This window comes from Rattus norvegicus, chromosome X, assembly GCF_021556685.1.
Source record: "Rattus norvegicus strain SHRSP/BbbUtx chromosome X, alternate assembly SHRSP_T2T, whole genome shotgun sequence".
Lineage (NCBI taxonomy): Eukaryota > Metazoa > Chordata > Mammalia > Rodentia > Muridae > Rattus > Rattus norvegicus.
Window position 1 is genome coordinate 34,412,982 of NC_141554.1, and position 15,610 is coordinate 34,428,591.

A 15,610-nucleotide genomic window follows, 5' to 3' on the forward strand; every position below is an offset into this window, starting at 1 on the left:
GAAAATGTCACTAATAGAGGAACAAAGTTGAACCCACTTTAGGACATGTGTGGGTGCACTGGGGGTGTGTATGTGTGCAAGTGCTCATACATATTCTGCGCCTGTGTGGGCAAAGGAGGGCAAAGCATCCTGTCACTCACTTTCTTCCCTTCCTCTTTCTCCTCTTGAGACAAGCTCTCTAACTAAACCTGGAGCTTGGATGGTAGCCAACAAGCCTCAGAAATCCTCTTGTCTCCACTCGTGCAACCGGAAGAACAGGCCAATAGGAATGTAGCTATATTAGGTTTTTACTGGCCTTTATTTAGGCTACTGGGGATCTGAACTCATGTCTTCAAGGGTCAGCAAGCTCTCTTACCCACTGCACCATCCCTCAGGCCCCACCTTAGGTTCTTTTGAAACTAATTGTTGATAAGCTTCAGTGTTTTATAGTTAGCTATGTGTTATTTGCTAAGAAAATGGACTTGTCAGGGGACCTTGGCTTTGAGTACGCTTGAAACTCATTGCTGAAAGGCAGCAGCTACTAACCTACACTGACTGTCTAGCAGTTCAGGTGTGGCAACGTCACATTCCAGATTACAATGTGTACGTTGCAGGTATAAAATGAAAACCAGAGTTTGACAGATTACTACCAAAAGAAGACAATGAACATCTCATTAATCTTTTCATGTTGGATTACATGGAGGAGTAATACTAGTTTGGATATTTTATATTAAATAATTTAATTTATTAAAATGACTCCACAGGATTCTTCCTGCTATTTTCAAAATGTAGTAACGTAAGAACTTTGTGGTATATGCATTCGGGTCAGCACTCTTCTAAAATGAAAACGATTGTGCTGGAACCTTCACGGTCTCATTCCTTTGCTGTCTATGAGTAGCTATGCAACTTTGAGTTATTTATTCTAAACACTAGTCTTCGGTGACAAGTCATTCGGCAAACATACAGAAAACTCACTGTATGAAAAGAAATCAGAAAAAAAAAGTGAAACAGAAAACACAAGATAAAAACCTGTCCGCAAGTTCATTCCTTTCTATTCACAAGTGAAATCACATATTAACAATGGAAATTCTCACCACTTTAATTTTGCCACAAGTATTTCAATCTTAAAATAATGAATTATGAACACCCATTCAGAGCCTGCCCCACATGTGGCCCATACTTATACAGCCACCCAATTAAACAAGATGGATGAAGCAAAGAAGTGCAGGCTGACAGGAACCGGATGTAGATCTCTCCTGAGAGACACAGCCAGAATACAGCAAGAACATAGGTAAATGCCAGCAGCAAACCACTGAACTGAGAACGGGACCCCCATTGAAGGAATCTTAGAAAGGCCTGGAAGTGCTTGAAAGGGCTCGGGAGCCCATATGAACAACAATGCCAAGCAACCAGAGCTTCCAGGGACTAAGCCACTACCTAAAGACTATACATGGACTGACCCTGGACTCTGACCTCATAGGTAGCAATGAATATCCTAGTAAGAGCACCAGTGGAAGGGGAAGCCCTTGGTCCTGCCAAGACTGAACCCCCAGTGAACATGATTGTTGGGGGGAGGGCAGTAATGGGAGGAGGATGGGGAGGGGAACACCCATATAGAAGGGGAGGGGGATGGGCTGGGGGATGTTTGCCTGGAAACTGGGAAAGGGAATAACAATCGAAATGTAAATAAGAAATACTCAAGTTAATAAAGATAACAAAATAAAATAAAATAAAATAAAAAATAATGAATTATGGGCAAGGAATGAAAACTTGTGTGCACAGAGTGTATGGTCTTTTATTCTTCTGAATTTAAACAGTGATTAGTGGCTTTGTTTTCAGGGAGCCCCTCACCCCACTCAGAAAGGGATTTTCCTGTGGCAGAACTTTGGTGAACCCAATGTGTAATTCCTTGGTTTATTCATGAAGCACTGACTCTGATCTTGATCATGTGACTTGCTTTAGGCAGCAGGATATTAGCAAGCAAGATACAAACAGAGTGCTAATAAGGGTTTGCTTACAAAGCTTATCTTATTTTTAATTTCTTGGTAGAATACAAGATGGATCTCATTACATGTATTCTCATTTATTCATTTATCATTGAGGTTTGTCTTTTTGGGAGAGTCCTTCTTGCAACTCTATAGCTACATTTTCAAGAAGCCTGGAAAGCCACCAGAAAAAGTGCACATAGAGGAGGAAAGGGTCAGAAATTCAGTCAGACAACTGATTCTTTACCTGGGGTCATTTTGTCCTGAGGGGAGATATTTAAATACACCTAGAGGCACTTTTACTTGCCAGAACAGAACACATTTCTTGTGGGTTGAGACTAGGAATGCTTTTAAGCAACCTACACATGCAGGAAAGCCCCACAACAAAGAATTACCCAGTCTGCCAGTTAAGCGACAGTTATAGGTCAAATCTGGCTGTCAGTTGAGTGACAGTTATAGGTCAAGGTTTTCCCACAATTTGCCCCCTGTGGATCAAGGTGCTTGGGAGAGAAACTGTTCACCCAATATCTAGAGCTTCTGTCTTGAGCCTGTACATTTTTCAGTGTAGGTTTTGTGCTTAGCTTGTTACTGAGGATGATTTTTTGACTCCCACTAGTATCTCCATCAATTTACCCTGTGTCTGCTCAGCACTCAAGCACAGTTCCTCAATAACCATCGTTCTTGTCAGGACAACATGAATATTTCCTCTCAAGCCACTATCAAGGTCACAATTTGATCTTTGCCTCTAGAATCTCACCCTTGAAGTAACATACAGATTGGGAACTTGGAAACTTTAACATTATTTTATGCTCCGAGCAGCTTTGTTAACAAAGCGTCCTAGGCTCCCACACTGATCAGAAACTACTTTCCCCCTGATAAAAGCACACACACACACACACACACACACACACACACACACACACACACAAAGAAATGCCATAATTGATCATTTTGTCTATGAGACAAATATTTAACAGAAAAACATCACAATAACATTGCTGATGATAAATTTTATTTGGTGAGTTTAAGTATAATTATGTTACCAGATTCAGTCAATAAAATTTTTAGACACATGCTTGGATATGATAATTTATCATGCAAATTTTATTATAAAATAGTTATTTGCCTCTGAACATGTGGAATGCTTTGAGAAACACGTCACAAGGTTAATTCGTCATGGTCGTGTAAGCATTGTAGCATGTTCATAAATGAACCAAGACAGCTGGAGCATCATTAAGCGCTATAATCTTAATGGTGTGGTCTGTCATCTGAATCTTTATACAGCATATACTAGGTGTAGCTTAAAAGCCACTGTAGGTAGACTGTTGATGCTGCCGTTGTTTTTGAGACAAAATGAAAAAGGGCAGAAATACAATGCACCCATTGGTGCTTTGGAGAACGTCTTGGTAAGCAGGTCATTGGAGCTTCAAAAGAAACGCTTTCATAAATTCAATTTGCTTGGGTTTGAGGGAGCTTATGGGGTTCTGAGGGACCCAGTTTCACTAAACCAGCTGGCCTTGAACTCAGAAATCCACTTGTCTCTGCCTCCAGAGTGTAGAGATTAAAGGCTTTTCTACCGTGGCTGACACCATTGCAAAGTTCAAGGAAGGACCCAGAAGCAAAACCCCCAAAGATAGGTACAATCTAGATAGTCTCCCAAGTCCCAGTAACACAAGAAGTGCCTTTAGAGTTGGCTATGATTCGGTAGTCTTGGTTGTAGATGGCAAACTAATTTTCGGGGGATATCGGTAGAGCCAACTAGTTATCTGTCTCTGGAGGCTTTTAAAATAGGTAAATCACGATCACTCCTCCAGGAGCTCAGGATGAATCTCCTTTCCTTCTGGTGTTTTGTACCCAGTGATTGGCTCCATACCACACTAGCTACTTCAGAAATGCTGAGGTGGGGGTTGGGGGCAGGGAAAGCAGAGGACTCCTGGGGTAGTCTGGCTCTAGAGAATCCAAGGGACAGGAAGTTGTGAAGGGAGCCTGAGAGCCAGCCTATCTACATAAAAATGAGGACTCAGAGCCAATTAGAAAGAGTCAACTGACGTCCTGAAAACAGGTTTTCTTCTTGCACCTGAGTTTAGGGTTCAAATGGTGGCTTTCATCAATGGCTCCTATAAAAAGCAACACACACTTAGGAGCTAGACGGTAACATTTTCAGACTTCGTGGACCAAGAGGCAAAAGACAAGAAATTATGTAGGCATTTATATAAAAAGGAAAAAAAAAACCCGAATTTTCAGCTTTTGTAGAAAAATAAAAAAAAGAAAACCAAAATATTCGAGTTCATTTTAAAAAATACACATCTAAATTAAATAAGAGAGTTCTCACTGGTGAGAAAACCCTTAGTCCATTTCAAAAGCAGTATATATCATCACTTCAAGTGCAAACATGCTTCACTCTCGTGTGCAAATACAGGCCGCTGTGTGGGTCTGGGCTATGTAGACACAGCGTATACTTGAAGCCCAGGTATCACCTCTGGGTTCTGAGCTTCCGGGTTGACAGGCAGCTTTAGGCTGTGAGGCACCACATGGTCCCTTCCCTCAGTGGTTCTCTGTGCCCACTTTATCTGGTTGGTTGATCCACGCTTAAAGGCGAGTCAGGAAGTCCAATGTGGAGCATTGAGCTCCCCTACCGATTAACTGTACCTGCGTTCTTCGGGACCACCCAGAGCTTCAAACACTGCTGCCCAGCCTGCGTGGGCAGAAGCAGAGGCCCAGCACCCTCCAGCGACTCTTGGGCTGCTCCTCCTCCCTCTGGCTCCTCCCCTAGCCCGCCCCTTCCCTAGATCCTGCTGCCGCGTTTTCCCGCTTCACCAGCAGCGGCGGCCACCGCAGCAGCAGCAGCAGCAGCAGCAGCAGCAGCAGCAGCAGCAGCAGCAGCAGCAGCAGCAGCAGCGGCGGCGGCGGCGGCAACTGCAGCAGCCACCGTAGCAGCAGTCTGCGTCGCGGTCGTTTTCTCCTTCTCTGGCGCGCTTCAGTCCCCGTGAGTCACCATGCCCAACATCGTGCTCTTCAGCGGCAGCTCTCACCAGGACCTGTCGCAGCGCGTGGCCGATCGCCTGGGCCTGGAGCTGGGCAAGGTGGTCACCAAGAAGTTTAGCAACCAGGAGACCAGGTGGGAGCTTCACTGGGGCTAAGGCAGGGGCCGAAGCGTGCCCAGGCCAGCTCCGCGGGCGTCGTGCTCTCCCTTCCGGGGCGGGATGGTAACAAGCTGCTGCAGAGCCACCGCGGCTGCGCCCAGGGAGAAAGAAGTTCAGCAAAGGGACCCCCCACCCCCACCCCCAACCCGGTCACCCTAGAGTCTCTGCGCGCGTCCTCCGGCTGTTGTCCCTCACTTCGGCGACCTGTGGACCCTTGGGCACCCCAGGACCTTCTTTTACACCGCCTAACCTGGTGTCTTCAGTTCGGAAGAGCAATATCGGGGCAGTTACAGAGCGTCTGGGAGAGTGGGCAGTGTGTGGGCATCACATCGGTGCCGGGAATGGTGGGGGCGGGGAGACATTGGTGGATCCGCCCGCCCCAGTTTCCAAGTCTGCCTGGCTGAACCCCAGACTCCTGCGTGGTTGAAAAGGCTCTTCAGTCCTGGGCACTGGGCTTACCCGGGGGAACTTTCGAATGCCCACTTCCAGCCACTGGCGATCAGAGTACTGCTAGCTGCTCAGGTGACTCTAGAGCCGCCGGCTAGTTAAATGCTGCCTTATCCAGAAGGGTGGGTTTGTGGGGGAGTTGGACAGAGCGTGGGAAAGCGGAGACGCACGTGTTGAGCGTTCCTGCCCCTCCTTTAAACTTTGTCGCATCTATTATCGCGAACTAGTAGCTTCTTTGTGTTTATGGAGCATAGCTGCGCACAGCAACAAGACCCTAGTTTGGCAAAAATTCCACCCATTTCTCACATTAGCAAGTGGTAGTCACCAGTATTCAGGGCCACCAGGAGGGCGGAAGCCCTCCTCCGGGGTAGGACACCTTGTCCCACTTGCCCAAAGCCAGTTTCTTTTTACCTATTTCTATTTAGCACAGTTAACCAACTATAGGGTGCACAGTGACAGATAACCGTTCTACATTTAGTAGCGTTCGAATTCATTCAGCAAGTTTTACAGAGGAAAAAAATGCGGACCATTCTCTGTAATTACAGAAATAAACTAGAAATTAATTGTAGACAAAAATGTCAAAACTAAAACTGAGATTTCCAGAAGAAAGCAAAAAATCTTGCTGATTGAATCAAGAATTTGTTTATGAAGTTAAGGGCATTTGTCTCTCCCTTTTGTCGTTTGATTTTGGTTTGGTTTTCATTTTCTGGGACAGAATTTTGCTATGTATATAGGCTGTTGTTGAACTCACCGTGTAGCCCAGGCAGGCTTCAGAGGCACAGGAGTACCCCTGCCTCTACCTCCCAAGTATTAGAATTACAGGTGTGTGTGTGTGTGTGTGTGTGTGTGTGTGTGTGTGTGTGTGTGTGTGTGTGTGTGTGTGCTTTACCAGACCCAGCTAACAGTTAGGTTAATATTGATGGCAAAGATGATTTTTCTAGAGGTTATGTGAATCCTGTGTGACCTTTTCTAGGTGTTAAGCTCCATTTACACAGCTTGGGTGATAATAGAAGAAACACTGTGGACAATTCAGGCTAAAGAACTGCCGTTTCTCTTACTTATTCATTTTAGATGGCGATTGCAGTTCTCACTCCTCCAAGCCCCCACCCCAAAATAAATTAATGGGAGAAAAAAAAGAAAGAATCCAAACCATCCTGGAGTCATCAACAAGACAACAGCAATGAAATGAAGTATGAAATTAAATTAAGAACAGTGAAAATTTGATTTTCATAAGTTAAAACGACAATAGCACTAAATCGAATGCCACTTTGGGGTGGGGGACTCTAGCTCAGTTGGTAGAGTTGCTTGCAGGAGTTTGCATGAAGCCCTGAATTTGATCTCCTGCGCCACATCAAAACAGGATGTGCTGGCATACACTACAGTCTCAGCCCTTGGGTGGAAGAAGCCAGAGAAGCAGGAATTCAAGAGCATCTTTGGCTACACAGTGGGGTTTCAGCTACATAGGAGAGCATGGTTGTTTTTTTTCCTAGTACAGAGGATGGATTCCAGGTCCTTGTGCGTACTAGGCAAGAAGACCCAACCACTGAGCCTCATCCACAATGCCCTTTGTAGAGTTAGATCTATGGAGGGTTCTCTAGGACTTTGGAGGAGGATGGAGCTATGTTTGAATGTTTGAACATTGCAAGATTTTGTTAGTCCTAGTCCAAGTTTCAGCAGCTCTGGGGAAACAAATAGAATTAGTAAGTCTCTTTGTTTAGAAGGTGTTGTCATGTAAGTAAGGGAGATGTTTCTGGCTGGAGTGGGTTTTGAGTAAGTGAAGCAACCCTTCCTTGTAATCTCAGTGCAGCACAATTCTTTGCTGTAAGGCATGGCTAACAATCTAGTTGATCTGTGCCTGGATGAGTAATGGATTTCTACAAGTCCTGTATCAGCTGATAGGTGAAACTCACTCAGATGTTTTGGTGTGATTGTTCGTACATTTACTTTAAGTAGAAAGAAGCCTCGTCTTCAGTTTGGGTTATCTTTTCACGGAAGTTGATCATTAGAAATCCTAAGATGTCAAAGACCCCACCCCCCCCCCAGCTCCACTTTCTGTCTCTCCTGTTGAATGTGCTGAAGTCTTGGTTGGTTCTGTTTGTTGTAGCTGTGGATTTGCTTTCCCTTTCTTTGAGTCAAGTTCTCATGAGGTCTAGGTTGGTGTGGAGTTCACTGTGTCACTAAGATTTCCCTTGGCTTCGTGACCCTCCTGCCCTCACCTCCCATGTTGGGATCACAGAATGCATGTGCCAGGACACCTTGCTACTACACCTTGCTACATTTTATGTTCTATCTTACAGAAAAATTTAAAAGGTTAATGTGCTAGCTTTTCTCAGGAACTGCACAGAGGAGGTGGTTGTTTTTGTTTTTGTTTTTGTTTTTCCACAGTCCTCAAATTGGGTGTTCGTGTTTGGCTGTAGAGACCAGAAAACAAAGGACAAAAGAAAAAGAAAATAGAATCAATTTATATAAGGTACACTTTCTTTAGAGCCTCTTGCTGAGTGAGGAGCAGAAGTCTGAATGCTATGCCCTGGCCCTCGGCGGACACATCAGTTCCTAGTTTTCTTAAATGCTACTTTATCAGACAGGCACTCTTCTGCTTTTACCTTTTCATCTGTGTGTTATTTCCATTGTACAAGGAGAAGTGCATTGCTGTTTCTCTCCCAACCCCAGCAAATGCTACATGGTTTGGAGGACGGTGTTCATGTTGGGATCCCGGGTTTCTTGTATTTTACTCTGCTATTGGGGTCCTTTAACTGCTTCATGGGACCCAATGTGCAGGTTACTAGCATTTAACAAATCACCAAGAACTCAGGGCCTTAAAGCAACCAGTGTTTATTTGGCTCCCAGACCTGAAGTTTGTGCAGATCAGAACAAGAAAGGCTTGTTTCTATCTCGGGGGTGGGGGGCAGCTTGGGTGGATACTGGGGCCTTGAGATTAATTTTTGAAGATAGCTCACCCACATAGCTGATAAGTCTGGCTAGCTTTGGCCAGGATGTTTTGACTAAGAATCACTCCACAGGGCTGCTTGGGTTCCCTTCTAGCATAGAAGGTATGTTACAAGAGGGAGAGTTGTAACAAGACAGGAAGTAGTTAAGTAGCAGTTTGTTAAGGCTTGAACTTAGAAGTTGGCACATCATCACTTCTATAACATTGTTTTGGCTAAACACAATGCCCTCTTAGGTCTAGGGAAAGCACCTAGATTCTGGGGACCGGACCTAGATCCTGATTCACAATAGAAAAAAAGTGTGATAATTGTAGTCGTTAAGCATTGAGTCCGTCATATGCTTCAGCCTCCTTTTTGGGGGTCTCTTGTCCTTGGGCTGAAGCACACAACCCATTGGAAACCTCCACTACAGATTGGGGTATGGAGGTCTTTGTAAGTAGAAGCAGAACTGGCTTTGGAAGAATTGTTACCATGGTGTTTCCTGTGCTCCCCTGGACTACTAGTTCTAGGAGGATTGCAGTTCCTTAGTGAGGAAAGGCAGGCCAAAGAATGTGATCTTGGGATAAACAGTCATAAGACCAAGACTTGGGAAACTTTGTGTAAAGAGCTAGATCATAAATATTTTAGGCATTGTGTGCCACATGTCTCGGTTATTGCTGCTTCCCTCCTGAAGTTTCAAGGGAAACTCTATTCTCATGCTTTTTGTTGTTGTTGTTTTCTTTTCTCTTATAGTGTCATGAAGCCCAGGCTAGTCCTGACCTCTCAATGTGGTTGATGATGACCTTGAACTTCTGATTCTTCTGTCTCCACCTCCCAAATATTAAAATCACAGATGTGTGTCACCATACCTGATTTGACCTACTGGTGGGGCTCAAGCTTCATATATACTGGGCAAATATTCTACCAACTAAGCTATAGTCCCAGCCCCCCCACCATTTCAGCTTTCTGGGCACCCCACAGCTCTGGGATCTCGGGACCTTCATCAGTAGAGGATCTCTCTGACTGCTTTTAGTCCTCACATCTCTTTCTACTCTTCTAGTCTTCCTCTTCCACATTGAAGGCTAGCTATGATCACATGAGGTTAAATGTAAATAGTTATATGTGACTTTTCTGTTTTAAATTCACCTGATTCGCACGCTTCATTCCATTTGGGTATAAACATCTCTTTTGCTATATAATCTAAGCAATTCAAAGGAATGGGACATAAATGTCTTTGGAGGGTATTGTTTGCTGGGAGTACCAACCATTATGTGTGTGTGGGGGGGTGTACAAAAACAGGCCGAGCACTGTATTTTGTCAGCCCCTGAGCTATTAATACTGGCTCCCCAACTTAAGTCAGCCCTATGCATGATGGAATTTTGTTAAATTTCGAATGGTTTGTGTGCATGTATATGCACATGAATGTGTGCACCTGTGTGGATGCCAGAGAAGAGCTCTAAGGAGTCAGTTCTCTTCTTGCACTTGAAGAAAGATGGTTCTTGTTTCTGCCATGCTGTATCCTCCATGCTCTCTGGGCCCCAAGCCAGATGTTTCTCCTGTCCAAGCCTCCCACCTCTCCATAGGAGTGCTAGGGTTACAGATTCATGCCACTACATCCAGCTTTCTATGGGTTCCAGGGACTGAACATAGGTTGTTTAGGCTTGGGGAGCATCTGCTTTTATCTACTAAGCCACCTAATTAGCCCAGGAATTGTGTTCACTCTTTAGCACTCACAATAAGGAGATACATTTCAGGTTTTTGCTTTCCTGTTTACTGTAGCATCCTTAGGAGAGATCCCTTTGCAGGAGTGTGAGCAAATACCAAAAGTAGTTTTCAGAGCATGGCATGGAGGCAGGGAGAAGAGGCATCCAAAGTCATCCTGGCTTTGACTATAAATGTGTGCCACCACACCAGATTCTTTTTAAAGAATTATTTATTTTATGCATATGAGTAGTACACTGTTGCTGTCTTCAGACACACCAGAAGAGGGCATCGGGTCTCATTAGAGATGGTTGTGAGCCACTATGTGGTTGCTGGGAATTGAACTCAGGACTTCTGGGAGAGCACTCAGTGCTCTTAACCACTGAGCCATCTCTCTAGCCCACCACACCAGATTCTTATGGTGTATTTTAAGTGGCTTTATTTTGGTGGGCAGAGTGAAGTTTTCTGTATTCTTTTTTTTTTCAGTATAGGGGATGGAACCCCAGGGTTTCATATGTGTTTATGCAAATACTCTACTATTGAGCTATGTGCACAACCCCGTTTTTCTCATTGTATTTCACTCTAAAAAATTACACCGGCCTGGAGAGATGGTTCAGTGGTTAAGAGCACTGACTGCTCTTCCAGAGGTCCTGAGTTCAATTCCCAGCAACCACACGGTGGCTCACAACCATCTGTAATGGGATCCGATGCCCTCTTCCGGTGTGTCTGAAGACAGCTACAGTGTACTCACATAGATAAAATAAGTAAACCGCTTTAAAAAAGAATATGAACAGGTTCAACTTTTTTTTTAAAAAAAGAAGTTACACAGAAGCAAAATTTGCATGATGTTTATAGTGTCTCAAATATATCAAATTGCTCCAACTATTGGATCAGGATTGCCATTTTAAAAACAAGAGTTCCACCAGAGCTGATCTGACTCTTTGTGCTGTGATACCCCGTGAAGGATGTACCAGAATGCATGATGGTTTCCTTCTCTGTGTGGCAGCCAGATAACATGGTTGTGCTGACTCTGCTCATGCTGAGTACCTCAGGAACTTTTAGACATGTGGTTTACAAAGCATTGGCTACAACTGATTCTTTTCTCCAGGAGCTACAGGATAACAAGTAAAGCAAGGAAGTATACCACACCAAAAAAAAAATACAGAAACAAAAAATGGTGTGCAGCAAAGAGGTAGAGAGAGTTTCTCTGGCAACTGGGCCATTTGTGTCCTCCAACTGGGGGAGGATGTAGAGATGGACTTGAAGACTGACACTAAGAGCTTGAAACTGTGAATGGGCTGTGTAGAGTGGAATCTGAATGTGTAGTAAATAGAAAATTCAGCAGAGGAAAGGCTAAGGTAAAAGACACACACACACACACACACACACACACACACACTCACTCACACACACATACACTCATGCATGAAAGAAAAATACGAATGCTGATCTAGCTCACCCCGTGGCTCAGCTCTGATCATCATTTACAGAATCCAAATGGAGCCGTCAGTCTTTAGCTTAAATACTGATGGGTATTGACATGATGGTGAGGTGCGAAGTGTTCATCTGCGTGATGGGGAAGAGCGGAAGAGGTGTTAAATCCTCATCTTCCATAGTGAGAAGTCGATACTTGGTGCCTCATGAAAAATTAAGATTCGAGCCTTAAATGTTAGCTGGAGAGTTGAAAATAGATCTCTATTGAAAAAGCCATCAAAGATTGAAATTGGTTGTCTCCAGGCTGTTTAACTGTTACAAGCCTTACAGGATAAGTGTGCCCCCCACCTCTCTGCATGCATATCAGAGAGACAGAGACAGACAGAGAGACAGAGATATAGACTAGTTCTTACTCTGTAGACTATGCTGGCCTGGAACTCAAAGGAATACCCTTATCCCAGCCTCTTGCATACTGGGATTATAGACTGAACTACCAAACTTTAGTCACAATTTGATTGTGTGTGTGTGTGTGTGTGTGTGTGTGTGTGTGTGTGTGTGTGTGTGGTGTGCATGCATGATATGTACATATTTCTGTAGTCCTATACATGTAAAGGCCATCTTCCTCCATCTTTCCTTTTTGAGACAGGGACTCTCACTGAACCGGAGCTCATTCATTCAGCTGCCAGTGAGCTCTAAAGATCTGCTGTCTCCACTTCCCCAATGCTGGGGTTATGGATGTGCGTGCCACTGCCGCTGGCGTTTTTTAAATGTTGATTTTGGGGAGCCAAACTGAGCTGCTCTATGTTTGTTTTGGTACTCACATTACCAAATGAGCCACCTGTCTAACTCCCGTGATTTGAATTTTTAAGAAAATATCCAGTCTTAACTTTAATAATAGAAAAATTGCCATCAAGAATTATCAGAGAAGGCCTGGAACTTAGATTGACTCCTTGAAAGGTCAGCTCTTGGCTCTTACAAGGATCCCACACCATTCTTTCCTAAGAATGGCTCGTTGTGTGTGAACTATTAACAACTAGTAAACAATGTGACTTACACTGAGCTCCCGCCTGCCTGGTGCGAAGCTAGCATTTTGAAATGCACTAGACAGTGGGTGAATACATGACCAGCTTCCAGTCTGTAAGGCTTCCTTAGTAGAAGACAACACTTCGCAGCTCATTGCTGAACACTTTGAGCTGGACTTCTGTAACAACCCTGGGGAAGAATGCTTGGAAGGTCACACCTGTATTACCCCATATACTTTTCCCTTTGCTGATGTTGTTCGGTGCCCATGCCATCTCATTAGTCACCATCAGGATTATGACTGCAGAGTCCCATGATTAGACCTGCTGCTGGATTGGTGAAACTGGGGTTGTCTCAGGGAATCTCCGAGACTGTAATACTAACCAATGCTGTGATGGCTAATTGCTAATTGTCAACGTGACAGAATCTGGGATCACGTGCGAAATGGGCCTCTGAGCCAGCTTTTGGGGGTGGTGGGCTATCTTGATTGTGTTAACTGAGATAGAAAGGCCCACCCAAGTATATAGCACTGTTTTCTGTCTGGGCCCTGAACTCTGTAAGTGGGAAAGAGGGCTGAGAAGTAGCATGCATCTATCACTCTGCTTTCCAATTAAGACTGAAGTGTGGGCAGCGGCTTCAAGGCCCCTCCATCTTGAGTTCCTAACCATGATGGAATTTACCTTGAACTGTGAGGCAAAATAAAATAAGTCACTTTTCTTAGAGTACTTTACATAGCAACAGGCAAAAGAATATTAAGACAGCTGGCATTGTTCTTTTGTAGTGTCGAGATTGGTGAAAGTGTGCGAGGGGAAGATGTCTATATCATCCAGAGCGGCTGTGGGGAAATTAATGACAACTTGATGGAGCTACTCATCATGATCAACGCGTGCAAGATTGCATCCTCATCCAGGGTAACAGCTGTGATACCCTGCTTCCCCTACGCCCGGCAAGATAAAAAGGACAAGGTAGGCGAGGTCTGTCCTGCCCTAGAAACCCACTGTGCTTACCGCAGTTTCCTCACCTATTGCCTTCGTTAGACTGTCCAGAAGCAACCGCTTTCCTCTTCGATGACCGTGTAAATATGTGCCCTCGCTTTGTGTATTTCAGATTTGTCACTGAACCCGTCATATATATCAACACAGACAATGTATGTTTTCAAAGGCAGTCAAGGTGGTGGATAGAGTTACACACACACACACACACACACACACACACACACACACACACACACACACACCTCAATGAGTACAAGTGAAGAGAATTACTTCACTGCCTTGGATCATTGTGAGGGCTCCAGTTGCAATATTGTGTTCTTACAAGTGGTTTCCATTGTAAGATTGGGTAAAGGGGCCATAGGGCATCTGCATCGCTGCTTCTAACTGTATGTAAATTCACAGTGCCTTCCCCCCAAAGTTTAATTAAAATTAATACTCTATCTGTTTTTAGCCTTATAAGGAGCATTGATATTATTTTTAGCAAAATTCCCATTAACAGAGGCTCTAAGCTTCCAGGAGAAGCTGAAGAAAATTGTTCTTAGCCTCTTTGACACATTAGATAAGGTTGCTTAGGGGCACCATCACAAATTACCACGAGCTGGGCACATTTACAGAGCAGGAAATTATTCGTTAGTTCACAGACCAGATGTCTGATGCCATGGTGTGTCAGTGCCATGCTTGCTGTAAGGAAGAATCCTTCCTGCCTCTTCCACCTCCCCAGGTATTCAGGCTTCTCTTGGTCAGTGGCCTCAGTGTTTCAGTCTTTGTCTTCAAGACACTTCTCTATATGTGTGATACTGTCACTGAATTGAAAGTCATCCTCATTCGGGATGATCTCATATCGTGATCCTTCGATAATTACGTATGTAATGATGCTACTTCCAAGAGGCATAAATAGATTCTGAGGGTCAGGATAGAGACATATATTTTTGGATGTCTCCATTCAATCCACCATAATTTGATAGTTTCCTCTTTAAGACCCTCCCTAGAGGAGGGTCATCCTGTCTTGCTCAGCAACTGGGGCCTTCAGGCAATTCCTTTATTCTGGCTACAGCCTGTGTCCTCTATGTCGTGGCTTCTCCTCCACTTCTATGTCTCCACTTCTATCCTTATAAGGACGTATCATTGGCTTTAGGGCCAAGCTTATCCAAATTAAAATTAAAGTATATTTATAGATACTTGTGAATTTCTATTTCTTTTTTTTTTAAGATTTATTCATTTATTATGTATAAGTACACTGTAGCTGTCTTCAGACACACCAGTAGAGGGCATCGGATCTCTTTACAGATGGTTGTGAGCCACCATGTGGTTGCTGGGATTTGAACTCAGGACCTCTGGAAGAGCAGTCGGTGCTCTTAACCACTGAGCCATCTCTCCAGCCCGAATTTCTATTTCTATATGCCTGAAATATTATTTTCATTTCCCCTGAACCATTTAAACATGCAAAAGAAATTCATAACTCGTTAATAGTATCTACCAATGTAGCAGGCTAGGTTTGGTCCACAAGCCTCACTTTGCATTATTTTTATAGTCAGTTTTGTGCTACTGTAAGTAAAGGATCTATGCTGAGTGACTTATAAAATGAAGGGGTTTATTTAGTGAGGCTGGGAGGTCCAAACAACTGGACTTTGGCATCCTGGCTGCTGTTCACAATATAGCAGGAGGAACTAGCCACATGTAGAAGGGATATGGGTGAGCAAGGGACAACTGAGTGGGGATAGACCAGCTTCATCCTTTTTATTATAACCTACTCTTGTGGGAAATTGCTCACTGAAATGGTTAATTTTCATTTTCTTTGTCAACTTGACACAACCTAAAGTCACCTGAGAAAAGAAAACTATGAGGAATTATCTAGGTGAGGTTTCTCCGTGGGCATGTTTTCAGGGATTGTCTTGGTTACATTAATTCATGGGGAGGAGCCAGTGTGAATACAGGTGGCACCATTCCTTTGGCTTGGGTCCTGAGCTGAAGGAAAAGAAAGT

At 44.1% G+C, this 15,610-nt stretch overlaps 1 protein-coding gene across 2 annotated transcripts in view; it reads left to right on the top strand.

Annotated features, from left to right (window-relative positions):
• The first annotated feature begins 4,605 nt into the window (after positions 1-4,605).
• Prps2 (phosphoribosyl pyrophosphate synthetase 2) overlaps positions 4,606-15,610 on the top strand; it is a 36,220-nt gene continuing 25,215 nt past the window's right edge. The window contains 2 exon segments of one of the 2 annotated variants that reach the window (NM_012634.2): positions 4,606-5,082; positions 13,415-13,598. In NM_012634.2, coding sequence (NP_036766.1) covers positions 4,961-5,082; positions 13,415-13,598 — 306 coding nt within the window. In that variant the 5' untranslated portion in view covers positions 4,606-4,960. 2 annotated transcript variants of the gene reach the window in all.